At 41.0% G+C, this 27,434-nt stretch overlaps 1 protein-coding gene across 2 annotated transcripts in view; it reads right to left on the reverse strand.

The window, feature by feature from the left end:
- Positions 1-608: 608 nt before the first annotated feature.
- EZH2 (enhancer of zeste 2 polycomb repressive complex 2 subunit) overlaps positions 609-27,434 on the reverse strand; it is a 46,584-nt gene continuing 19,758 nt past the window's right edge. For both annotated transcript variants that reach the window (XM_066627077.1, XM_066627076.1), the window contains exons 6-20: positions 22,466-22,630; positions 19,569-19,671; positions 18,811-18,974; positions 17,398-17,489; positions 12,880-13,120; positions 8,949-9,118; positions 8,543-8,637; positions 7,043-7,083; positions 5,430-5,555; positions 3,933-4,111; positions 3,247-3,342; positions 2,340-2,421; positions 1,679-1,759; positions 1,495-1,579; positions 609-833 (exon numbers count right to left, since the gene is read on the reverse strand). In XM_066627077.1, the coding sequence (XP_066483174.1) occupies positions 773-833; positions 1,495-1,579; positions 1,679-1,759; positions 2,340-2,421; positions 3,247-3,342; positions 3,933-4,111; positions 5,430-5,555; positions 7,043-7,083; positions 8,543-8,637; positions 8,949-9,118; positions 12,880-13,120; positions 17,398-17,489; positions 18,811-18,974; positions 19,569-19,671; positions 22,466-22,630 (1,781 nt within the window). In that variant the 3' untranslated portion in view covers positions 609-772. The remainder of the gene's footprint in view (positions 834-1,494; positions 1,580-1,678; positions 1,760-2,339; positions 2,422-3,246; positions 3,343-3,932; positions 4,112-5,429; positions 5,556-7,042; positions 7,084-8,542; positions 8,638-8,948; positions 9,119-12,879; positions 13,121-17,397; positions 17,490-18,810; positions 18,975-19,568; positions 19,672-22,465; positions 22,631-27,434) is intronic.

A 27,434-nucleotide genomic window follows, 5' to 3' on the forward strand; every position in this document is an offset into this window, starting at 1 on the left:
ATTATGAAAAGCCAATCACAGTACTGTTTTGCTTTCATATTGTTTGGGGTAATTTCAGGCAAAACACAAAAGGGTTCAAAAGTAGCATCTTGTGCAACTTTGGTATTCTGTATATTAGGAGAAAATGTTTTAACATATACTTTGAAGAACAGACTTAACTAAGGAACAAGTGAAATCCCATGCATTTTACCATTAGTCAAAGTTTCTTGAGCAGTTTCTTCGGCTCAGGCATTCACCTAAAAGGTAGCTATGTCAGAGGGCTAAGTTTGAGGAATGGTGTTTCCCTCTTCCCATCTCCTTCACAGCAACCCTGTTAGGTATAGACATAGGGAATGGCAACCCAGGGTATTTAAACCCATGATGCTTGGAAACTGCTGAAAAAAGTTAATTTCTTACAAGAAAAAGCTCAATGTTGTCATGTTTAGTAAATGCAGCAGCTAATCTTGTCAACCCCATTTTTTAAAATCAGACTTTACCTCTTTCAAACTTTTCACCCATCATATTAAAGATGGAAAACTCAAAGTTCAAGTATCCTTTATTCAAGGTTGAAAAAGTGTACCACACTGCATTATTGCAAAAGTTCAATGGTACAAAACATGTTGCAGCTGGTGAAAAGGCAATAAAAAGTTGATTTTAAAATTACTATAAATTAGATACAGTACTTTGCAAATTCTGCATTCCAAATTGCATCAATTCAGTCTTCAAAAAATTGCCCACAGTACTAGAAACTCCTGAAGATAAGGCAGCTGTTTTATAGAAGAGGTAGCTGTTATCAAGGGATTTCCATTTCTCTTTCAATGCCTACATACTTGAGGGCATCAGCCTGGCTGTATCTGGAATAAAACAGGAAAGTTTGTTTTCTGACGATTAGAAATACTTCACCTAGAACAGGGGTGCTCACACTTTTTTGGCTTGAGAGCTGCTTTGAAACCCAGCAGGGCCCGGAGATCTACCAGAGTTTTTTTTACAATGTTCGCGCCATCATAACATAACATTTATGTGTACAATGTATGTTGGTGTACCTTGAGCCCCACTGAGTATAACAGGACTTACTCCTGAGTAGACATGCCTAGGATTAGGCTGTGAGGCTGCAATCCTAGCCACACTTACCTGGGAGTAAGCCCCATTGAGTACAATGGGCCTTACTCCCTGCGTTTCCTCCCAGAGGCACCTGAAGGGGGGGGTCGGCACTCCACGATCTACTCATTTTGCCTCACGATCTACCGGTAGATCACAATCCACCTATTGAGCACCCCTGACCTAGAAGAATGAGTTCATTCCTCTTCCACTGAAACCAACTCCAGCAGAGTGACAGACACTAAACTGAGACACCAGCCTAGCTTTGACATGGATACAGGACAGGTATAGCCTAACCCCCTCCCCACCCCCAATTTAGGAAGCATCTGTGCTTGACAATAGGATTCAAAAGTAGAAGCATTTCCACAACCTAATAGTGAAATAGGAAGTGGACCACTGATTCTTTATTATACCTACCTATAGTCAAAAAACAGCTCTTCACCAGTCTGAATGGCTCTTTTTGCAAATATACCAATTCTATGATCTCCATTAACCATCATGACTGTAAAACAAAGTGAAGTCTGTATAAGGTTTAGGAATTTTTTTTAACATGAATGCCACTAGTAATTAGCTACTACTATAAAATGCGTGAAACATTCACCTTTTGCATAGCAGTTTGGATTGACTGAATGGTTTGCAAATCTTATCTTGTTACCCTTCCGTGTTGCATCAACCACAAAATCTAAATAAAAACAAAACAGACTGAAAAATATGAACATAAGTCATAACATGCTAAAGTAGCCTGTGTAAGCAGAAAAGTGTCTTTTATAGCCAAGATGCTCTATTGCTACTTTGATGCTCTTTTGAATACTAATGCCATCCAAAACTTTAGCCTCCTATTATATACCCTTAATGCTAGTGAAGTTACTTGTACCCATAAACCAATATTTTTAAATGTTTTGATACAATCTTCCAGTCCCCACACAACTTAACATTTATTCTATTCTTTTAATGTGCCATTCTTGTGGATCATCACACTCCATACTCAGGTGTGGGTATGCTAGAATTTTATTTAAAGCTTTAGTGTTTATTAAAATTTGACCATGTGTTGGACTACTTGTTACAATTCCCCATGAAGGCAGATAAGTTTTTTTCTTTGACTAAAAACAAGACTTCTGATTTAGTAATGCTACTCTTTAGGTGAGGTCTTGAGGTGTATTTGACTAGAAACAGCTACATTAGCATTATACCACATTCTGAGAAAAGGCAAGAAAGCAAATGGGTTGATATACTGCAGAAATAAGGACAATATACATACATACCATTATTCAAATTGAACAGAAAGCTGCACATATATTTGTCATATACTTTTCCTCTTCTGTCTGCTTCATCCTGAGAAATAATCTGAAAATAATTTTGTGACTGTTATAACACAGTAACTCAAGCAGCACTTTGATTTTGTCTCCTTCAGTCTACTACCTGTTAGCAAAACAAGCCAATACCAGTTTAGTGGTAAACTGCTGAAGTGTTCTACCTAAACCATCTACAGAAAGTCTAGGATGGTTTAAAGCAGGATCGAATTGGTAGTTTGTTGATGGATCCAATTTTCCTCTGCTTTTTCAGAGGGAACTTTTTACCTTTGATTAATCTGCCTTTGCAGAGAAGAATCAGGACATGCAATTTTCCAGCAGGCACATGGGTAAATGGGCATAATATCTTGTTTAGTGCACTGCTTCATAGTGATATTAACAATGTCACCCATGCCAGTTTTAGGATAGTTTTTATTGTACATGCCAGTAGTTCCCAAAACTTTTTAACTGGCAGCTCCCTTGATCTATTGGGCCATTGGGTGCAGTTTCCCAAATGGGGGTACAATTCTATACTATACAGGCTATATGCATTGTATAGGGCAGCTGGTTTTTAGCAAGGATACCACTGCTCCCTGTGGCTCACAGTTAGGTTATGCCAGTGGTTCCCAATCTTGCATGTCTCATTTGGTTAGAACATGGGATATTGCAAACAAACTGTCTTCATACCATTCCCCCCCCCCCCCAGCCCGGCCCAACTGTTTTATTAAGGTACTGTTTGAACATTGTAGCCATGGGTTCAAGCATAAACAGGAAGATTACTCATTCATCATGTGGAAGGACATCTGTTCTAGAAAACCAAAATAAAATATAGAGCACTATGTATGAAAATATAAATTTATTTAAAAGTTTGGTTTCTTACCTCACCACAATATTCGGAGATGAATTCATTTTTCTGCACTGGATCCTTAATGAAAATCCCCCAGCCTGCCACATCAGAAGGTGCTAGTAGCAAATGCTAGAAGAATGAAAAGTGCTTTAAATGAATGAGAACTACACATTTTTAACCCCAACCAACTATGTAAAGGTTAAAGAAGGACTTCAGAGAGTAAACCAACAGCCATTTGCTCTCACAACTGCTCCTGTGAGTTGGTTATTCATGTGAGCAGTGAGAATACTGAAGTGGAATCATGGAAGGGAAATACAATTTTTAAACAAGCTGAGCTGCTTTGAATTGCCATTAAAACAATAATAGGGAAAACAAAGCATTTTGAATTAGAATTTTTTTTATATACAAGCCTTCACAGTTAACACATCATGGCAGGTCAGAGAGATTTCATTAAAAAAAATCCACTTTTACAATGTTACCCTCATAAAATTTTCCATCTCTGGGGCAGTTGTATGTACAAGTAATGATGTCAATATACAAACTCTAACTGCTCAGTTTCTTTCATACATTGTAGTAATCACTTGATGTTGCAGGTTACTTAAAAATACCATACATTTTGTGGTCAAAGTGATTATGCATTCCTAGCCCACAGAAGGCAGAACCATTGGGCATTGATTGACAGGAAGAAAGAATGGTGCATGTAAAAGACAATGAACTACCTTTTTGGATCCTCGCTGAATGCTGCAGTTCTTGCAAGAGACATTTTTGCTGTCCCAGTGATCAGCTGCTCCACATGTCAAGCAGAGATCTGGATCACACTCGCGTACAGCCAAGTAGCAAGGGCACTGCTTAGTGTTGCACTGTGCTTTGCAGCGGCATCCTGGAAACCTGTTTTGGCCTTTAAAAAGAAAGCCAAAAGTTGTACATTTTGCACGCAATAGGCCTGCTCACTACCTAACATCCTCTGGGCTGAACCATTCATAGCAGCAGCAGTTAAAGAGTCCCTAGCCTGGTGTCTACATAAGACTATTGCTTCAAATACAAAAGCCATCTCTGCTGAACCCATGCCATCGAATTGAAGCATACAGCTAGTTACAAATTCAGTTCTACAGCCGATAGCATTGCAACTACTTTACAAACTCAACAAAAGAGACAACCAAGGAGTTTTAGTCATTTCATCACAAAAAGGGAGATCTCAGTAACTTGTTTCAGTGGATGTACTGTCTTTAAAAAAAATCGAATCTTAAATAGGTCTTTAAATGAAGCTATGCAGGCACCAGAGCAAGTGGGAGTAGTTTTAAAAAAATGCCAGTATTACCTACCATCCCATAAATAGGGGTATTAATTTTTTTTTTATAAGATACATTTCTGCTTTAGGTATAAAGAACTACTGCAAGGATAATTCAAAGGAAGTGCTACCTCTGAATGGTATAACCTCTGCATGCTCAGGTGGCATCAGCAGATACCATATTAGGGACACAAAGCAGTTATACCAGTCTATAATACACTCATTCTCTCTTTAAACACACACCCCCCATGTGGATTGGATTCCTTTCTTGACAGCACAGATGCATAGCATCTAGTTTTATTTTCCTCAACATACCACCAGCAAAGATTTTGAGAAATATGTGAAACTTCCTCAGTAAGTTTCCTCCAATCCTCCGCAAACCTTTTTCTCACTGACTGGTTGGCTGAGGAACGTCTTTCTGTTACAGAGGATTTGATGATATGTCCCTAGGACATCAGCCAGATCAGTTATGCTTATGCAAGGCCCTGTGTGTTCTGAGCACCTTAGAATACACCCAATATTTCTTTAGGGAAACGAATTGGTGAAGAAACCAAGAGCTTATCCACCATTCATAATCTTTTTTTTTTCCTTCTCCTGAGGAATCCAATAAGCATCCTGGGATTTTTAGGCAGACAGTTTGAGAGACAAATGGAAAAAAAATACCTAGAAAGTGAATAAGTTCATGGGGCTGTTACCCCAACCTGCCCCATCAACTTCTGCATATTTTGAAGGGTTTTTTTTTTTTAATACAGCCAGCAAAAATTTATACAGGACTTCAAATGTGACAAATTGCATCCTTTCCACAGTGTTGGTGGCACTTGCTTCTCCTTTAAAACTCTTCTCCAAATGCTACATGAAATCTTCCAGGGCTCTTAAATTCCACAGAGTCATATCAGACATAAAAGAACTCAATTTTTCAATTACTTACATTCTGAACTGCACTGACAAAACTTTTCACAGAAATTCTGAGCAATGACACAGGGACATGAACTGTCACAAGGCTGTCGTGGGTGATCACATGGCTGGTAGTTGTAAACATGATTGGATGACCCATCTAAACAAAAATAATATTCAAGACGTTAGGAAGATGGAAGTTCAAATAACTTTTGAATAACTTATAGTAGAACCCCCATTTCCCCTAACTTATAGTAGAACCCCCATTTCCCCACTAAATAAAATGCCTTATTAGTATTTTCATATATAATCATTTCCAAAAAAAGTGTGAACACATTTAGCTCAGAACTAAGTTCTTCTACTCATACCTCCAATGGAAAGAGGCATACGCAAACACAAAGAAAATGATGAACAAGTTCAGAGGCCAGTCGTTTTTGTAGCACCTACATCCTCAAAATTCTACAGCTATGGGCAGTTGAAGAACTGAGGGGGATGGTGCTCATGTGAGCATGCCCAATTCCTGCAGAATGGCAGCGTTTGTGAGTCTTGAAGCTGAAGTTCTAGGAAGTTCCAAAGCAAGTTCTGCACAGCTGCCAATCCCATGCATGCAACTGCACAAAGAACTTCAAGAATTTTAAATAATACTACTAAGGTTGAACAGCCCATTACCTAAAACAGTTTTAACTTGAACCAACCATTGGACATACTTTGTGCTTTAAGTGTGATCATCTGCCTTGGCCTTGTTATTTTCGAATGTGTTCTAGGACTAAAATTACGGCCCATTACAAATGGGAAAATGTCTTATGCAGAAAAAGGCATGTGGATTCTCATCTACATAAGTGATCACACATTTCTCTGCACACATAACAAGAGGTGCGGCACAATCATCAGTCCTGTTGATCTAGTCTTCATGCTTGGTAATTTTTTTTATATCAGACTAGTTCTCATTTAATTCAGTTTAGCAACTATGCATCATTAACTTTAGAACTAGTTCATCAGCTTTCAATAAATGCCCATGCAATGCATTGGCCTTGTGTACAATAATGGTTTTGTTGTCCAAGTCTCCAACTGGTTAACTACTCAATTATGGCATGAGCTTAGATTAGCCTTGTATATGGACATTTCCTACCTTAGGTGGTTTTTCAAAAACTCAAAATAAAATTAAATGTTTACACTAAAGCAATAAAACCACCCAAGACAAGCAAAGAATTCACTGTTTTTGTCTTGTTCAACATTTGCATAATTGCATTATTGATAACATTACTTTAAACAATTATAGCCCCCTGTATTAATAAGTGAAGAAGCCCTGGATGGCAGATACTGAGAGCCCCCTACCCACAAAGATTCACTGGATCAGAGGATTTGTAATTCCAGTTCCCCATGTACTTTAAACACTTTTCTTTGTTTGAGAAACAAAAACAAAATCACAGAATTTCTAAACGAATTGGAAGCTCAGAAGGCATACCCAGATGCCGGATATGACAACCATGCTGTGAAGGATTCTACAAGCTGTCCATAAAACAATTATTATAAAAATGCCTTTGTACTCTACTATGCAGTTTTGTAAACCGCCTTGAACATTTGCTTCGGTGTGGGAAAGGCAGGATATAAATTTATCAAAAAAATAAAAAATGTAAAAGTGCTAACCCTTTTTTAGCTGTATCTTTCGGCAGTGAGCAGCCCACAACCTGTAAAAACACAACACCACAATTAAGTCTATAGGTTATACAGTCTATTGGTCAGGAACATTCAGTCACCTTATCCTGCAGCTTCTATAAGTTTAGGCAGTTATTCTGAATTAGAAAGTAGCCTGTACCATTTATTTAAGCAAACACCCAAAAAATTAACAGAAGGAAATCATATTGTCTTCTACATACAGGAGAGAATGGATTAGAAATACCCTATAAAGATAATAATTAGTAAAGCCTAATCTATAAGAAATGTTCCCTGAAATAGTCTTGAACAGTTCCTTCCACTAGTCAAGCTATACTATTTATGCCATAGAATTAAATCTTACTATAATCAAAGTTAGAGAACAAGATTTCCAAATTTAAATTTGCAAGGGATTACTTAGACAAATATTTAATACTTTAATTTGCTCATCTGGTATGTATGTATTTGTGTATACAGTATATATAAACTTTTAAAGGGTTTCATTTTAAAATACTTCTGCTTTATACCCCAAAAGGCTCTTAAAGCAACCTACAAAAGACTGTCAAAACAAATACTAGGGCAGCTCAATCCTATGCCCTGGGGAAACCACAATGAACAATGGAACTGATATGGCTGCTGCTATAACCTGCAAGATCAGGGCAAGCCACTGGAGTCTCCTCAGGATAAGGGAACAAACATTCCCTTATCCCATGTCAAGCTCCGTGGCTGGCAATGGGTCTCCTTGGATCCACCCCTGCTATTTAGTGGGCACAGAACCAAGGAGGCCCAAGTTGGGCTTTCTGGCTTAGAAGGGGGAACAGGATGTGGCAGCAGAGTCTCCCACCATCCCCACGCCCCTCCCAGAACCGATCCTCCCTCTGCCCTGCTCTCTTCCCACTCAGTTCTGCCTCCTCCCCTCCTAAGGAATTCTTAACAGCTGCTTAGAGTAGCAAATCCACACCTATCCATTTAAAGAGCAGAAGAGAGGAAACATGTATGAGACAGATTGCAGCAGGGTGGTCAGAACATTAAGCAGATAGCCTCTTATTTCTCCATTCATTCCTTCATCATTATGATAAGTCTAGCTGAATTTATCTTGACAAACCAGTGAATCAGTCAGCTGGAGAAACTAGAAAAATGTTATACACATGGTTGAAGAATATTGTTTTATTTATTTTGTGATAAAGAGATAGATTTATTAGCAAAATGAAACTCAACTTAAGGCAGGATTTCTTATCTTTCCAATATATACATAACAGAAATTTTACTAAGGTCTACCTACAATGCTCTGTAAACCCAAATTTGTAACCTATTCATCTAAGTTACAGGCGTAGAAAGGTGGTCTGTGTGGAAGTGTTTTATTTTTTACAAAAGTATATTTACAATGTGAGAGTTAAAATAGTTTCTTTTCTCCCCTAGCTTTTCGGCTGCACAAAAAGCCTTCATTCTTGGCTTGCCAATGGACATTCTCCATGCTGAAAACAAATGGTTTACCTGTGTTTCCTCTTCTTCTTTCTTGGAGGAGTATCAACATCTTCAGCAGGTGCAGGAGCAATAATACTGGATTCCTTTACTCTAAACTCATACACCTAGAAAGAAAGATTAACATACACGTGAATAGTTCCTGAAAGGCAAAATTTTCCATTACATCAGCATGGGTGAGATTGAAAGTATACATAAGTAACATTTTCTCCTCTTTTATATAAAACTATATATTTACATTCCTGATCTGGCCTTGAGTATGAAAAAGGTGTAATATTTAGTGAAAATCTGAGGATTTTATTAACCATAATTTATGCTCTATGAACATGAAAAATATGACAGTCTCAGAAGAAGATTAGTATTGCTACTGCACTGCTGCCTTTGAAAATAGTGCATTTAGCAGCCATTTCACTCTTACCTGCCGACATGTTTTGGTCCCAATTAACCTGGCAATTGCACAGAAATTGTCATAGTAGGTACCAATGAGAACTCTGAACATTGAAGCTTCTGCACCACTCCATTCAACATTCTCAGGAGGCTCAATATTTGGCTTCATTTTGATTGGTGTTTGACACCTAGAATTTGCTTCTGCAATATCAAGAACACACAATGAATTTTTCAAGTCTCTTGGAAAAAACATTTATGCACAAAAAACTCCAGAGACCCAACGAAACTGATGCCACTTGTCAAGAGAATGTGAGTTAGAGAAAGAATAACATCTTAAGAAGGGTTGGGATTAATATCTGAAGGAGGTTGTGGACACAACCCCTAACTTCATTTTGGCCAGTGCATGTTCACAACTACTCGTGAGCTGGCGATATCAGTGCATGGATTTTTTCTGGCCTGCTGGTGGTGGATCCAGCCTCAGACGCAGTACGTTTGCATCAGCCTGGGTAGACCAGTACCTGGTGGGAGAGGGTTATGGGAGGACTTATGGGGGCATTTTTGGTGGGGTTGGGTGGACTGTGATGCAGATGAGGGGATGCAACTGGCTGCAGCAGCGTATGCTGTATCTTAACTCCCATACCTGCCTGATCAGCCTTGCAGGAGCTTGGATTTACTTCAGAAATTTCACTAAGTTACCCCATGGGGGTCGCTGGGGTATTACTTGGGGTAAGGAGAAAAATATCCCCTTACCCTGAGTTGCCCTCCAGCCACCTCCTAAACCACACTGGATACATTGCAGGCCTCTCTGCCTGTCTGTTACAGCACAGATTAGGAGTGGGCTGTGTGTTATGTAGGTTTAGAGGTTTCCTGGTCATCTGGCAAGAATTCCAAGGTGTGGCCCTTCAGTGGAAGAACTCCACTAGAGTCTTCCACTGAAGTCTAGAACAGGGAGTAAAAAAATTTAGAGGACTGTTAGTGTCAAGCTAGATGCCTAAATATATAAAGCTAGGAAGTTGGAAGCTTGAAGAATCAGATGTGCTTTATATTCCTGAAGATACTCTCTTGCTGCCAGGAAGGCAATTTGAGAAGAAAGGGAAGAGTCTGTGTACAGGAGGACGTGGAGATGTAACTTTTTTCTACAAGATCATGAGACCTCCAATTTTTTATAACAGATCACAAGATAGGTCCTATTTTTTCTAACTGGATACCTAGACTGCCTACATGCATGAGGGCAAGGATTACATAATCCCATTTTTTTCTATCAAAGGAGTGTTCTAAAAAGGGGGAGATAGAATAGCCATCTTGTCTTTTGCCATCTTCTGCTTTCTTAGAGAAGATGCTGTGGGTCAGTTTTTAATAAAAGGGTGAGCAGGGCTTCCTATCTGCTGCTAAACTTACAGACTAATGGACCATGTCAAGGAACCAACTCAAAGTTTTCAGAGTTAGCCAGTACTTATCTTCTCAAATATGCCTTTTAAATCTTTTTTGAGGGCTTTCACTCTACCTTTATTAAGAAGAACAAACCCTTTTAAATGTATTTGCACATGAATTGTTTGCTTTGGATGATGGAGCACGCAACTAGCTAAAATCATGCCTAAATCATTCTGACACAGTACCAATGGTGGATTTCAGTGAGATGAGCGTCTCAGGTGTTTTCTCTGGGCTGAGGAAAGGGGGCCTAGACAAAGAAGTGATGGTGGCTAATGGATATGCATAAGAATAAGTTCAGTGGAAAGAGGAGAGGTTAAGGGTAAATTTCTGAGTGCTGCCTCCAGGAAGAGAGAACATGGGTTGTTGCTCAATTTGTGTTTGAAGGCATACCCAAACCAAAGCTAAAGCCTGAAAAAAAATGGAATTCTTCAGACTACAGTGGAACCTTGGTATCCGTGATGGTTCCATTCTGGAACCCCATGAAGTTACTGAAAACCGCAAATACTAGGGTCCCAGTGTAAATAAAAATAAAGCACCAAAACTGGCTTTCCTACCTTGGCATAGCAAAACCACACTATTTTCAAACTCTCAGGGCTAAAAGCAGCTCTAAAGACCCACTTCCAGTAGCGCAAAGGTTCCTCTCTACTCACAGCATCACTATACTGCATGCAGCCACTAGATGGTGCTGAATGTAACAGAATAATTTCATTCCATTACATTCAGCCCCATCTAATGGCTGAATTAGATAGCCACCGGGTAGATGGGACTCGTCAGCCTGGGAAGGCAGCTCATCTGAGAGAAGGAAAACTCTGATCCCAAACCTCCACTGCCTTGTGGCTACATCCAGTTATGGAAAAGGCTTCAGGAGTCAACCTCGAGGCAAAATCCGGAGCCGGAGTCCCTGAGGCAGTTCATGGCTGAACACAGACATGTTCTGGCAACTCCTGCGACGCCGCTGGAACCAACCGTATTGGCCTCTGCCTTTCCATTGGACCATTTCAGCGACGTGGAGAGGGGGGATTTGCTGCATGGGTAACAGCCTATCCTCCATACCTACTTTACCCAGGCTTCGCGCACTGGAGAGGACACTCTGTTCCAGAACCACCATTCAGAGCGTGACACCATAGTCTTCCGAGACTGAAGGATGCCCACTTCAATGGCTGAATACAGTACTAGCAATGTTGGGAGGAGAGACGAACCTCTGTACAACTAAAGTGGGTCTTTTGAGCTATTTTTAGCCCGGAGAGCCTCGAAAACAGCATAGTTTTGCCACATCAAGGAATGCCAGTTCTGCCACTTAAAAAAAACAAACACATTTACACTGGCACCATAGTATCCTCTGACACCTGCAGTAAGTCAAATCTGCGGATACCAGGGTTCCACGATACTGAAATTGCATGCCCTGCATTAGACGTACATGTTGAGACCAATTATTTGCGTGGGCTCCGTTCTAAGCACTCACGTGGATTAAAAAAACAACACACACACACTATAGCAAATCCATTTAAAAAACAAAGTTTCTTTGCTCCAGTGATTGAAATACAGCCTTGCTGACCTTTTGACTCTAAGATAAGAGTCATTAAGAAGACATCCATAAGCACTTCACTCAGCCCCTCCCTTCACCAATGCTAAATGATCACCTTTCTTTCACATGCTGGGGGAAGGGAGGGGTCCAAAGGAGAGAGAAGGATTGATGGACTGTTAGCCTGCTGCCCTCTCTCTCTCTCTCATTAAGGAGGCTGTTGTTAAAGGACTGTTCAGTTTTTAAAACTGATTTTAAAGGGATGCATTTTTCCCCTTCTCCAGGGTTCAGCACATTCTCATTTGCAGGGGCCATTTGTGCTGAGTCAAATCCGTGTATTAAAAATCCGTTTATAAATAGGCTGGACCTGTACTTGGATTTCTAAAGGAGCTCTTGACTGTGTTTCATCACCATTTTTGTATTAGCTCAGCATTTCCCAAATATCTGAAGCACACATCTTTTTTAGAGTTATATTACAGGTGAATCCAGTTGAAAGAACATCTAGGGAAGTTACACATGCAAAGATGCAGTTGATGACTTCTTTGTAGGGCAGGCAATTTTCCTGCACCAAAAGCAACTGAATGGGCCAATCACTCCTGGTACATGAGGATGACAAAGGCAATCAGACAGACCTCAAAGGAGCCCCATTGGAAGGAGACAAATGGTCTCACAGAACCCATTACATATCCTGTCATGTTTATTTCTTGAGGCATACTAGCAGCTCTCTAAAGTCACTAAAACCTCAACCACAATGAAACTTGCATTCTGGAGTGTCTCCAAGTAACAACTCAGCCCTCAAGCTCTTTCTTTACAGAATCTAAAGTGAAATAATGTAAGCAATTAAAATGATAAAAAACTAACATTGAAGCTTCATAGGTTTACTCTGTAACCAAACTACAGAAAAACCATGTAGTAAAAAAAAATTTAAATAATTATATAACCTGTATTGGATGAAATAAGGCCATAAACTAAATTTTAGTAAAACAGCAACTTTCCACATTTGTCTCACCAGAGGAACTGGAAGTCTCATCTTTCTTCTCTTCTTCTTCTTTATCATTATTTTCACCTCCAGTTTCAGTTCCAGCTTCTCTGTCACTGTCCGTGTCCTTAGATTCCAGCACATTTATAGTTGGAGTGCTGGGCCTGCTGGTGTTATTTGGGAGCCTACCCCTTCGGCGTCCCCCAGGGCGCTTTGGTGGTGTTTTTATTCGCTCAGCAGTTAAAGCAGCTGCAAACTCTTTGGCTCCTTCCTAAGTATGAACAGGACAAATATTTTAAAGAAGAGAAAAGATGGTTGAAACATACTGTAGAGACACGCCTATAAGTCAATCTCACAGATAAGTTGAGGATGGGTTTTTCCATAATCATGGAATTTTCTATGACCCTCAGATAAGTTGTGGAAGGGGCGGTTGAACTTAGGGGGGTGTCTGACTGTAGTTTTGTCTGAGTTTACCCAAGGCCAGATCCTGAAAAATAACAGACCAGTAACTGTCACCTAAGAACTATAGTCTTTAATTTATTAAAAATATAGTAAACGATCATAAGATACATTTTTATTCATTAACTTTTAAAATTCTGGTCTTCACCTTTTTGTAAACACTATCGGAGTAAGTGCACTGTAAACAACATACCAGCAGAACAGTGGTTCCCAACCTAGGGAATACATATCCCCAGGGGCACTTGACAGGACCTTTAGGGGTACTTGAAAAAGAATTTAATAATGGCAGATCAAGGTAGGCAGTGCTCCAGAATGCCTTGCAGGACCAGCAAGACAGGAAGGGAAGTAACTAGTTGGCTGTGAAAGCCCCACCAATAGATAGTTTTTGGTCATGAATTCATGTATGACTCAGTGATTGAAAACTAGCACAGTAAAAAATATGGAAAGTGATCAGCCACCAAGAATGTCTCAGGAAACTTCTTGTGTAAAACAGTGCAAAGGCATAGTCTTCAATTCTTCAAACAGATAAAGAGAAAATACTGTGATAAATACAATTATGGGTTTTCATATAGAGGAGATGAGGGCTTATATTATTAATAACAAACAATTAGCTAGTATGGGGAGTACAATTTATGGAAATGCGTTGCCAAAGGGTATGCAAGTGAAAAAAGGTTGGGAACCACTGCAGGAGAACCATTAATCAAATCCTTCTTTAAGGTGCCTGGTGTGTTAAACCAGAGGCTCTACACATAACATACAACACAACACATAACTGGGAGTGTACAATTCAATTCACAGCAGCAAGACAAGCAACAACGAATGACTATGAACAAATGCAGATGCACATAGTTGCAACCCTATTTACTCAGAAGTAGACCCACTGCTTTCCATGGGTGGTGTTATTAAGAAATGGTTCACTGTATTGTAGCCTGAGACTTTGTTTCAAATGGAAAAGATTACATCCTGGTGTATAAAAAAAAACAGATTTCCGCAGAATACAAGCATTTGCAAAATGGAACAAAGCTTGCCTGAGTACAATAGAAGCATTTAATCCTTTTCTCAGGAGGAGGAGAAGAGGTTTACTTTGGCTGGAGTTTGCAAGGGAGATTAACAGCCCTCTAATTATCTCTGCATTGCTTCTTTGGTGCTCGGACTTACTTGAAAAGCCCTGACCCCTGAGCAACCTTGAAGATGATGGTCTAAGCTTGATTGATTGGCAGAAATTTCTCACCCTATAGGCGAGGAGTATCTACAGTAGCTGGATCCAAAGAGCTACACTGGGCAGTCTCAAGGGCTAGGAGTTTGGGCCTCTTTCTTTAAACAGCAGATCCCACTCACCATGCCAAATCACAAACTGTTTTGGGAACTTTTCTTAGCTTCAGAAAAGGCTTTCTTTTATAATAAAAACAGTTAATACTTATATAGAGCTTTTAACTGTGCAAAGCACTTCACATAATGTGCTTCACATTATTCTTGGTGCCGTCCTTACAACAACCCTGAGAGGTGAGTAACTTATCCTCACATTGCAGCTAGGGAGCCAAGGCTATGGTTTGCTTCTATCATAGTGAGAATTCACAGCAGAGACAAGATTTGAAATAGGGAAATTCTGATTCCCAGCTTAGAGCCCAATCCCATCCAATTTTCCAGTGCTGCTGTGCCAATGGGATATGCACTGCTTCCTGTGTTGGGGGTGCAGGCACAGAGGCCTCCTCAAGATATGGAAACATTTGTTCCCTTACTTTGGGGCTGCATTGTGGCTGCACCAGTGCTGGAAAGTTGGATAGGACTGGACCCTCAGTCTCTGAGCCAATACACTACATCAGCAATCTGCTTTTATGACAGAGAGGCCTGCAAGAAATAAAAAAGTATCCTTCCTTCAGTATGCAACATTAGTCACACTGAGTTCTATTCAAAAGAGTGGATTCTTGAGTAGACATCATTGAAATTAGACTAATTTAAGTCACATTCATTTCACTGGTGCTTTGTCTAGATTTACTTCCTTTCCCATAATTCTTTGGATCCTATCTTACTATTGTTGTTCTTTAGACAGTAGGAGTTAAACAATTTTGGCATCTAAATGGTTAACCAAATGTAACCTCAGGATGGTTTTCATGTACACGAACTACACTGTCCACCCATTTCTGTATTTAGTTCATTTAGCTTACATTTTAGTACGGTGGTTTTCAAACTGGGGTGTCGCGATGCCCCAGCCTGAAGGCCCTGGCCGCCCCTTAAGGGGTGGGGGCAGTGAGGAGGCAGGGACGCAATCCCCAGGATCGTATCTCCAAGGGGGGCTTGCAGGGACTGGGATGTACTCACCAGTCCCTGCAGCTGCCATCCTGGGGTGCGGGGAGCCCTGCGCAAGCGATTGCAGGGCTCCCCAGCTTGCAGAAAGTGGAAGTGGAGCGATCACACTCCACTTCCGGTTTTGCAGAGACAGAGCGCGATCGCTCCACTTTCACTTTCTGCAGGCTAGGGAGCCCTGCAGACACTTGCGCAGGGCTCCCCGCACCCCAGGATGGCAGCTGCTGCAGGAACTAGTGAGTGCATCCCAGTCCCTGCAGCCCCCCTTAGCGATGTGATCCTGGGGATCACGTCACTGCCTTCCCCCTGCCCCCCACTACCTTGCTCCCCTCCCCTGCAAGAACTTACTGCGGTTTTCAAACACCTGGAAAGTTTGAAAACCGCAGTTTTAGTAGATCAATTCCATTGTCTTTTTAGTTAAACTGAACAAAATAAAAGTTCAGCAGATGAGCTATTCACATAAGGGAACCATTAACTTTATGTATGTGTTCAAATGATAGCTGCACTCAAGTCTCATCTCTCTGCATCAGGGGTGCCCAAACCCTGGTCCGGGGGCCAGATGCAGCTCTCAGTGAGTCCCAATTCGGCCTGCGGTGAGCTTTCTGGCCCCCCAGACACTTGGACTCCCCCTCACTGGCACAGCACGAGTGCTACTGGCATGAGTTAATGTTTGAGTGTTCCATTACTGTTCTAAAAAAAAAACATGGAAGTGCCTGGTGTGTCCCATTGAGTCCCCGGTGATGCTCATTTCATCCCTTAGAAATATCTGCTTTTGTTTTGCTCTCTCAAAAGTGGAGGAGTGCGGGTTTGGGCAGCATGGCTTCATTCTGAGTCTCCCTTTTTGGTTTGGAAAATATTAGAAAACCCTGGTGTTTCCCATTTCATCTATCTGCTTTGACTGTTTTTTTTAATTTTGTTGTCTCTGGTGGGGTGGGCAGCATGGCTTCATTCTGGGCCTTTTTCTATTCGGAAAAATATTAGAAGTTCTTGTGTATTTATTTAAATAAATTTTAATTTTAAATTTAAATTTTTAAATTTATTTTTCCAGCCCTTGACACTGTCCCAGATATATGATGTGGCCCTTGTGCCAAAAAGTGTAGACACCCCTGCTCTACATAAATGAAATTCTTCAAGAGCAGCCCAGTCCATTCATACTACCCAGTGGCTATCATCTGGTCATGCCAAGGAAGGAGGAAAAGCAATGCCCTGCAAAAAAGTCAGGTGTAATAGCAGTGAAATGTTGAATAGTGCTCTGCCCTCCAAAACAGATAAAATGGTCCAGCATCCATGAACACAAAATCAAGGAGTTGCATTCAGAAGAGAAAAGCATGGCAAAAGATTTAAAACTTAACAGCTCTAGGCAAAATTGGAATCATGAGGCAGACTATTGTACCCTGTAGAAAAGCGATAATCACACTGAATCAACAAGGAAATTAAACTTGCTGAGCAAATTAAAGCAGAAAGACAGTATCTGCTGGCCAATCCCACTGATTGGTCATATGTGTCCAGCATTGCAGAAAGATATTTCGGTCTTTCCTATCTACATAATCTTTAGTGCTGGGAACAAAATGCATGGGATGAGCAGAGTCACAGAAAACATTCAAACAGTGACATGAGAGTGCAGTTTGGAGTGTCTAATCACTCCAGAAATCACATATTATTTGATTTTGTTTTTCCCCTAGTACAACTAAACACACTCAACTTTATCAGGGGCAGTACCTTTCCCTCCATCGCAAGAGGAATGTTCAGTCAAAACATTTAGACCAAAAAAACAAATTGTCTTACCAGATGTTGGTAACAGTGCTGCCCACAAGGTTTATTATCTATTGCAGTTTCTGTATTTTTCCGTTTATATGTATTAGGAGTTGCATGGAATGCTACAGAAAAGTTAAAAAAATGGAATGAGCCAGATTTTAAGAAATACCTCCCAACGATCATTCTGCTAAAATTTTACTTGGTGACAATGCTGCTGGAAGTGTAATGATGAGTTTGCATTGAAACAAAAAGTTCTCTCTTTACAAGCAGCATGAAATTACCTTAAAAACAAGATGGTAATCTACAGATACCTAAGCTCTGACTACCTGGCAATGCTAAAATAATGAAATGTGAATCACTGCAATCTTCAGTAATCAAAAGCTATTTTAAGAATCTCCATTATTTAATGGTGCTTGATCCAGAACTCCATAGACACTGGTGTACATAAGTACACAAATGGTATATATTGCGCCCCCTAAGCACAAGCTTTCTTACTCATTTCATGAAGGGGTGACATAGTTAGTACATCCTATTGTGAGCAGTTTCATCCGCCATTAACAGATAACACTTCAGATAAAGTGGGGGTTGGATGTGATGCTTATTGAATTAATTCTCTTGTGCTACCACATAGCTGCTGAAAGATATTTTGCCAATAAGGTAACAATAAAATGTCAAGCCATTAAGTTTTCATAATAATTGTGATATAGTGGTCTCCAGAAGCCAAATCTAAATTGCATGGGGAAAAAACACAGTGAGTATCTTTTTCCTTTTATCAAAAGGAAAACAAAATTTGAAGTTTAAGGGGAGATCATACAACAGTATATAACTAGAAACAATAAGCAAAATGTGGTCATGGACACTGTAGATCTAAGGAAAGAATATTCTCTAACACTTAGCTACAGCCTTATCCCATTCAATGGGACACATTCATACATTGCAAAAGCAGTTGATCCACTAAACAAGAAAATTTGTGTATTGCCCTCTAGCAGATTATCCAACTCATCTAGGTACTTCATAATTGACTTTGCTTCAAAAGAGAAGGAAGTACCTCAATCATACGTCCATGTTGTTACAGAGCATTACAGGACATCCCAACATACCAGAATACATTTATTTATTAACTTTATTTATACTCCACCTTTCTGCCCAAAGGGACTCAAGGTGGCTTACAACAATAATTAAAAACACAACTAAAAACAAAATAAAAACACATTTACAATAGACATCTTAAAAACAGCAATCAGACAAAAAGAGTAAAAGAGCAAGCAGCAGCAGTTTATTAAAGGCCCCAAGCCTGTAAACAGATGTTAAAAGGTGTTAAAAAATGATGTTATAAAGACCAAGAACTCAGAAGGCCTTGTCTAAAAAGAAAAGTCTTCAGGCCTCACTGGAAAGACATACAACATACAGATCTTTAACCAAAAAAAGCATGCTTGCACTTACGATGTAAGAAGCAATCATATTTGAAACACCGTCTACAGAAAAGTGTATGAAAGGAGTGAAGACTTTGCTCCCTCTGAACAGATTTGGCATTTGGTCCATCTATGTTTGGTGTGCACTCGGGAGGAAGTGCTCCTGGGAGCTGTTGTTCTGTGAGTTCTTTGTATCTACAGAAAAAAGTAACTGTTTATTAACTGTCACAATTTTATATTATAGTCCAGTTTTGTTATCTTTTTTGGTACGCTAACTCATCTTAAGGAAAGAATGTACACTCAATTTCAATGACAAAACAAAAATAATTTAAATCCTCATTCTTAAAACTGTCTTTATCTACAAAACATGAAGCAAATAGCTACACATTCACTAGTTTTCATTCCATGCCAAGTATCCTTTTACAAACTATGTTAAAAAATAGTAATAATGGAGAAAGTTATCTACATTTAAAAGTAACTGAGATACACCAGTATTGGCTATGAGTGCTGTTACTCAAAATTCCAACCATCTCAAGACAAGAGGAACACAAATATGCTCAACTTTCTCGCTCAACTTAGCCGAACATTCAACTCACAGACCACCAACCCAAATGCAACACACTGCTATGCAGTGTGACCAGCCTGATGCTTGACAATCTGTTTAAAAACAGGGAGTTTTACTGACTCTCTGGTGATTGTTTGGTTAGGTGGGTCACAACTGACAAGGGTGTTACAACATTTTTTTTTCTAGAAACTGAGATTCTACCTTATTGCAATATAAGAACTTACTTTTCTTTCAGTTCCTCAGCTGTACCCTTATCTGGAAACATTGAGGAAATGGCTTCAAATATCTTGTCAGAAGGAAATTTCCGAGGAGGATGGCTCTCTTTGTCTTTGTATAAATACAAACACAAGTAATGAAAATACGTTTTCTGAATAGTTCCTTAATCAAGCAGCATGGTCAGTCAAGTACAATGGGCATGTTGACTTTTTGTTCTTCCCAGATCAGAAAAAATATGCAATCAACTTCTGATGACTACCACTATTAAAGGTTAGTCAGGACCTGTATCTCACCCAAACCAGAGGGGTCACAAAAAGTTACCATTTTATATCTACCTATTAGGGGCCCAATCCTAACATGCTCCCAAGCACAGGAAGGGTTACACCAAACAGTTCCTATTGTATCCTGGGCTGAGTAGATCTGAGTAGGATGGAGGTCTCCTTGGAGTAAAAGGACATTTGTTTCCTTACCACATGTAAAGTCCCAGCTGCTCAATGTGGCTTCTCAGAACTGCACCAGCTATTTAGCTGGCTCAGACCCAAGAAGCCCCAAGTTGGGCTATTGAGCCTGGGAAGGGAGACAAGATTTGGTGGAGGAGGCCTAGGCTGTTCCCAACACTTCCCGGGACAGTCCTACCCCCCCATTCCACTGCCCCCCTGTGCCCTACCACTCTCCCATACTGCCCTGCACTTAGCTATCTCTGCTGACTGCCAAGGCTCTTCCTGCAGTGTCAACGGGATGGCACAGGCCTCCCCACCAGTGCCACTTACTCCCTGGGTGGTGCAAATGTGCCATATGGCACGTTTGCAACACACAGTTCCAGGGCAGCAATGGATCGGGTTGCCCAAATAGCTATACAAGACACTCAACTCCCACAAATGAACAAGGGGCCATTGGGAGCTGCCTTTGTCCTGGATTACTATAACCATGGGCAAGCATCTAACAGTTAGCCCTCATCCAGTTGATCACCAACTAGGACAGTGCTTCAACATCACTACTGTTTCTTTGATTAAATATGGAAATGAGAGATAGACCAAAAGATAGAGCTGAGTATCCTCCACATACCAATGACACCCAACTCCAAATTCCTAGATGATTTATCCAAGAGCTTTCATGTAGATGTTAAAAGACAGAGGAGACAAGACAGAACCCTCACCACAAGGCCATGGCATCAGGAGTACTCAAGCATCACCTTCTAGCACCTATATGCCAGGAAGAAGCAGAGCTATACTCTCAAACACTTTGTCTAAAAATGTTATACTAAAAACCAGGCAACAGTTGTCAAATATATGGGGGTTTACAAAGAGTTTCTTCAGGAGGGGTCAGACAACTGCTACCTTCAAGGAGGCTGGACTTGACCCCTAAACTCTTAACTATCTTTTCTCAGGCATTCGGCCAGTCCGCCTCTGGCTGCTTTCACAAATCAGGGTGGGAAAGGGTCCAGAGTAGATGTGAACAACCAAATGCTTGCCAGGATCCTGCCCACATCCTCAGGCTGAACAAGCCAAAAATAATCTCTAACAGATGAAGATGTTGCAGTAGTATCAGCACTAGGATAAGACATCTAGGTTGGCATCTAGGTTTTGACAAATGCGAGCAATTTCATCTGCAAAATAGTTACTGTTGGACACTAAGGAGTCCCGCTCAGCTCTGAGTACCCACAGCTAACAAGCCATAGACTACCTGCAAATGCAATGGTGGCTGACAAGTAAGCCTTCTTCCTGGTCATCATTACCACAGAGTAGCTCTTAAAAAGAGTCTAGTCTGTGTTCAGATTCCTCACAAGTCTTCTCCCATTGCTGCGCTAGATAAGTGCCCTGATGTTTCGTTACCTTTAGCTCCCTGAAACACCAGAGGGCCAGTTTGGCTCCATGGGAAAGAAGAACAACATTCAAGAGCAATTGAATTGATGACCAGGACATTTCTTCATTCCCAAAGGCAACCAGGATCTCCACAGAGTTGCTAACGGAAGTGGCAGGAAAACCAGAGCCATCAAGAAATCATCCAGATCCATAAGCCTCCAGGGATGGCCCTTTTTAATAGGTTTCCAAATCCTGCAGAGGTCTGCAACTAAGAGTAAGCTGAACCGTAGCAGGCAGTGATCTGCCCGTGACAATGAGGCAATGGTAATCTCTTCCACTCTTCACCAATCATCTGCCCAAGGGAATAATCAAGTCCATAGTATGCACTGCTTGATGCATGGGAATAGTTATTGAGGCCGAACTGTGGCTATTATGGAAACCATGAATTCTTGAGCCATACCATTTCCAGGGGTCTTGGTAAGCATGTTGAAATCCTTCACAACAAAGTTCTGGAAATTCCAATATCACCACTGAGGTAACCCAAGTAAGCATAAAGGTGAGACTTATGGGCAGTAGGGTGGATGGTACATCAACAGAATCCCTATCCCATTTGCTTCCCCCTCCTTCAAATATAAGCTTTTAAAACTCATCTGCTGCTGGGCAGAGCCCCTAAATAGGGAGATGGAGTCACAACAGCAGTTCTCCCATTTCTCCAAGAAGCTCAAGTGCAACAAATGTAGAACTTAACCTATTTTATCATCACCACCACCACCACCCAAGGTATATTAAGCAGAAAAATAGTGATTGACCTAATCATCAAGACTGAGTTTCCCCATGATTAAGTTCAACATTTTTCTAATGAAGCAGTAGTATACCTTGAAGCAGTTTTAAATCAATAATAATGTCTGATTTAGAACTGCTGCTTCATACACAGATGCCATAACACAATGCTGCAGTAAACAGTGGCTAACACACATGGAAACTGATCTCCAGGAAATTACTGACAAAGTTGTTATTACTCTGGGAATACCTACGTGGTGCATCAGATTGCAAGTATTTAGTTAAGTTAGTATGACAAAAGTCTTTGAATTTCATTAACCTACCTATTCTGTTAGATTCTCTACTTTTCTGCTTTTCATCTCTTCCATCAAGATTGTCATCATCATCGTCATCATCGTCGTCGTCATCATCTTCATCATCATCATCACTATACTGACCAAGAGCATTGACCAGTTCGACAAATATCTCATCATTGATAAACCCACATTCTGCAATTAAAGATATTCAGAAATTGAAGAGGCATGTATTTGCCAAGAGGTTGTGTAAACCTCAACTAATAAGTCTACAGAGATGGAAAAAGGACAGGTTGCTTACCTGTACCTACAGCTCTTTGAGTGGTCTTCTGTGCAGTGCTATTCAGAGCATCTGCAGAGTTGACACTGAAATTTTATACGTAGTTTTGTTGAACATTCCGATCCTGTGCATGGTTGTGTACCTTCAGCACAGGAAGAATTCCCAATCCCTCAGTTCCTTGAGGACCAACCCCTGGCTCCTATTCTTTATTTAAAAGACAGCTCTGACTACTCCAGCAAGTCCTAACACCTGAAGCCGGAAGGGTCATGTGTCTGTACAGAAGACCATTCAAAGAACTAGTTATAAGTAAATATGCCCACCTTGTGGTCTCTGTGCAGTCACATATAACAGACACTAATTAACTTTTCTCCTTACCTGAAAGTGGGTGCAGGTGGTCACGAAAAGATACGCAGCACTTCTGCAGCACAATGAACCCAAATGAGGCACCCTGTCTCAATCTCATGCCCAGGGTGTAGAGTCTGATGAAGATCAATGGTACTGACCACCTTGCTGCTTTGCAGCACTCCAGAAGTGGGACACCTCTCAGGTTAGTGGCAGAGGATGAGACTGCTCCAGTGGATTGCACTCTTAAGGAGACTGGTGGCTCCTTTGTAGCCAGCTGGTAAGTCAGGGAGACGGTCTTGGTTACCAGATGCAGGGTGGAAACATGTTTTGGTTAGTTGCAAACATGTTTGCCTTTGCAGGGTAGCATATAATGAGTCTGTCTGCATCTGTCTAAAGCAGGGGTGTCCAAAGTTTTTGGCAGGAGGGCCACATCATCTCTCTGCCACAGTGTTGGGGGCCGGGGAAAAAAAGAATTAATTTACATTTAAAATTTGAATAAATTTACATAGGTTTACATAAATGAATATACTAAAGATGAACTTATATGAATGAATGAAGGTCTTGCAATAGCTCAAGGCCTATAAAAGGCCTTGCACAAAGCAAGGCCAGCCTTTCCTTTGCTGCCGCTGCTGCATCACAGACGTGAAACAACAAGCAGTGGAGGGAGCCCTCACCCTACAGCTCACACGAGAGGTCAAACAGTCGCCCTCACGCTGAGAGCAGTTGCAACGGGCCAGTGTGGACTCCAACAAATCTCCAGAGGGCCAGAGGCTCATTGGAGACTAAGGGCTCCCTGAGGGCCACACTGAGAGGCCTCGAGGGCCACAAGTGGCCCCAGGGCCAGGGTTTGGGCACCCCTGGTCTAAAGCAATGCAGTTCTGTGAAAACAGAAGGAAAGAGCTCACCTACTTGCAGAGCTCTTTCCTCCTCTGAAATGGAACTTTGAAAATAAAGAGAAAAAACAAGGTAGTGTCATGACCTGATTGATATGGAATGTGAAGAACACCTTAGCCAAAAAGGAAACATTTGGTCTCAGCACCACTTCGTTCAGGTGAACGGAGGACCAGATTATAGAGCATGCAGTTCAGTGGTCCACTATGCCAGAGTAAAGGCTATCAGAAAGACTGTTTTGAAGGTGAGCAGGAATAAGCTCACCATAGTTATTGGCTTAATAGGGTTTATCCATGAGTTGGGAAAACACCAGTGACAAACTCCAAGATGGGACTGGCAGTTTGAAAGACTCTTAAAGAACTTCTAATCAGTAGGTGAGAAAAAAATGGGCCATTTATTGCCAGATGGAGGGCAAGGAGAACAGTAAAATTAACCCCTCAGGAAGAGGTTGCCAGGCCTGTCGACCCAGGATGAATGCCATATTATAGGATGCCTTGGTTAGGGGCAACCTTTGGTTGCAAGTTGTTAGATGCTACGCAGGCACAGAAACACTTCCATTTCACTGCACAACTAAGATATCCTTTAGCTCAGTGTCAGCTAGGGCAAGATCTTCCATGCCATCAGCTTCAAGAACTCAAGGTTGTGGTGAAGTATTTGACCTTGGTTCTGGGACAAAAAGTTCAGTTAGTGAGGTAGATGGAAGCATTTGCGCCTTGCCATCATGATCAGGGGTGCAAACCAGATATGCATTGGCTACCACTGCATGAGTAGGTTGCAGTTGTTGTTGAACTTGTGTATCCTATCAATTACTTTGAGTGAGAAGCATAAAAAAGGCCCCTACTCCCCATTAAATAGGAACAAGTCCTCTATGCAGCAGGAATCATGTCTAACTCTACTGCGAAACCTCTGGCATTTGGCATTATAAACTGGCAGTAAATAGGCTCACAACAGGGGATCCCCAATGGTGAATTCTAGAAGAGAAGATTTTGGTTTTGAGGCACCATTCATAGAAAAATGTCTTGCCTCTTAGTCCACTAAGGACATCTGTCAAGTTGTTTGATTACCTGGCAAAGCAGACAGTCATTAGGCTGATACCATGCTGCATATATCAATCCCAAGTCAAGTCGCAAAGAGTTCTCGCTGCTGTGCCATCTTGTCTGTTGATGTATACATAACTATACAGAGTGTTTTCTGTTGCAATATGTACTACATAGTTCTTCAAAGAACTAGCAGTTCCAAAAACCTTTCCTGTGATGATCAAGTCCCATTGACATTAAGGGCACCACAGTACATTCCCCATCGACATATCAAATTGTCGGCCTTGGCTAGTGGAATAAAAAGGCATACCCTCAAGGAGGCTGGTTGGAGAAGTCCACTATCTTATGGGATGGACTTCACTTGGAATTAATAGCTATTTGCATTGGGAATGTTTCTGAAGTTTGAATACTAAAGAGAAACTATTTCTGCCAGAGCCTCATGGGTAAACAATGCCACAACCTAGGCACTGTTGAATCTGATGTGCAGATTGAGATGGTGATGCCTAACATTCCTTGATGAGGGATATTTTAGTCTGACACCTCAAATTCAGGAGATGCATGTGACAATGTGTAGAAATCAGAAGTATATTATAAACTGGATCTGAGACTTCTCCATGTATTGGTCCCACTAATGTCTGCAGATAAGTTTTAGGAGTTGTTACTTGGGTTGTGTCATTATGAGCCAACAGACTAGACAAGGAAGAACTATTGTCCCACAAAGCCGAAAAATGTGGTGATCGTAGCCACTTAATTTATGAAGATCTTCAGTGCAGTGGAGATGAGCACTCTACACAGAAAGCGTGATACCAACTGTGAACCACAGATATTTTCGATTCTGACTGTGCTGCACTACGAAAGTAGGCATCATGGAATTTCATTATCTGTGTAAAGACATAGATGTTCCTTAGATCTACTATGGGGCACAAACCCCCATTTCTTTCTACTACCATGAAGTACCATGAAAAGAATCCCCGATTATTTTGGCCATTATTTTGAAACTTATTCAATGGCACTTCATTAAAGAACAGCATCCATTTCATCAAGTAGAGGCTGAGATGTGTGGGTGACCTGAACCTCAGTGTGAGACTTCTTGTCTGCAAGCAATGAAGCCAACTGAAGCCATGCATGTCTCCTCAGTGCTATGGAACATGTCATTATTTTAGATGACAACTAAATGCTTCACTAATTTAGGTTGCAATCCTACACACAATTACCTGGGAGAAAGTTCAGGGGGACTTACTTCTGAGTAGACATGCTTAGCATTGACACTGTAGCATTTGCTCCCAGAGCATGGAGCAATATCTAGCTATGCATGATAGAAACCTTGCAATTTTGAAGTTAATGGCAAAACTGGCATAGGATTTTCTAGTCATGTTGTTCAACTTTCTACCCTTCACATCTGCTGTAGTCAAATATATCTTTTTACTACTGGCCAATGCATGTACCACAATCAGGGAGTTTGGCTTCAGGTGATTAAAACAAGAATGAGCATCGTGTACTTCTACACCAATCTTCAAACTGTAGATGGCACAGATAACAGTTTGTTCCAAGGTCCCCCTGAAGCTTTCAAGAAAATTGGCGACACTGATAAAATAACAGACATACAGGTGTCCATCTGAACAAAAAGGTACACAAGGCTGAATATATGTTCCACTTGGTGCTGGTATTTGAAATCCAGGGCATTCTGACAATGCTCTCAATATACAAGTTCAGTTCATCTATGGGAGAAGCTGCCTTTGCTATTTTGGTCAACATTTCTGCCTTCCGGTTTTGCTTTCTGGTCAATTTCAGAGCCAGTATTGCTGTGAGGGCCAAAGGCATAGTTGACATCATCTATATCAGGGGTGCTCAATAGGTGGATCGCGATCTACCGGTAGATCGCGAGGCAAAATGAGTAGATCGCGGAATGCCGACCCCCCCTTCAGGTGCCTCTGGGAGGAAACGCCGGGAGTAAGGCCCATTGTACTCAATGGGGCTTACTCCCAGGTAAGTGTGGCTAGGATTGCAGCCTCACAGCCTAATCCTAGGCATGTCTACTCAGGAGTAAGTCCTGTTATACTCAGTGGGGCTCAAGGTACACCAACATACATTGTACACATAAATGTTATATGTTATGATGGCGCGAACATTGTAAAAAAAACTCTGGTAGATCTCCGGGCCTTGCTGGGTTTCAAAGCAGCTCTCGAGCCAAAAAAGTGTGAGCACCCCTGATCTATATCAACAGAATCACCAACACAGGCATTGATGTAGTTACTGCTGATCCAACAACTGCAAAATATAGAATTATCAGTGTTGCTAACAGGATAGAGCCTTAGTCAAGGTGGTAACATCACGAGACTTTACAACTGTTTCTAAAGGCAAAATTGGCATGTTGGCCAGCAGCAGCATCCTTTGATGCTGCTTTGCCAGGAGTATGCATTGACTAAAGGACCAGCAACAGGAAGGT

Source organism: Tiliqua scincoides, chromosome 5 (genome assembly GCF_035046505.1).
Source record: "Tiliqua scincoides isolate rTilSci1 chromosome 5, rTilSci1.hap2, whole genome shotgun sequence".
NCBI classification, from domain to species: Eukaryota; Metazoa; Chordata; class Lepidosauria; order Squamata; family Scincidae; genus Tiliqua; species Tiliqua scincoides.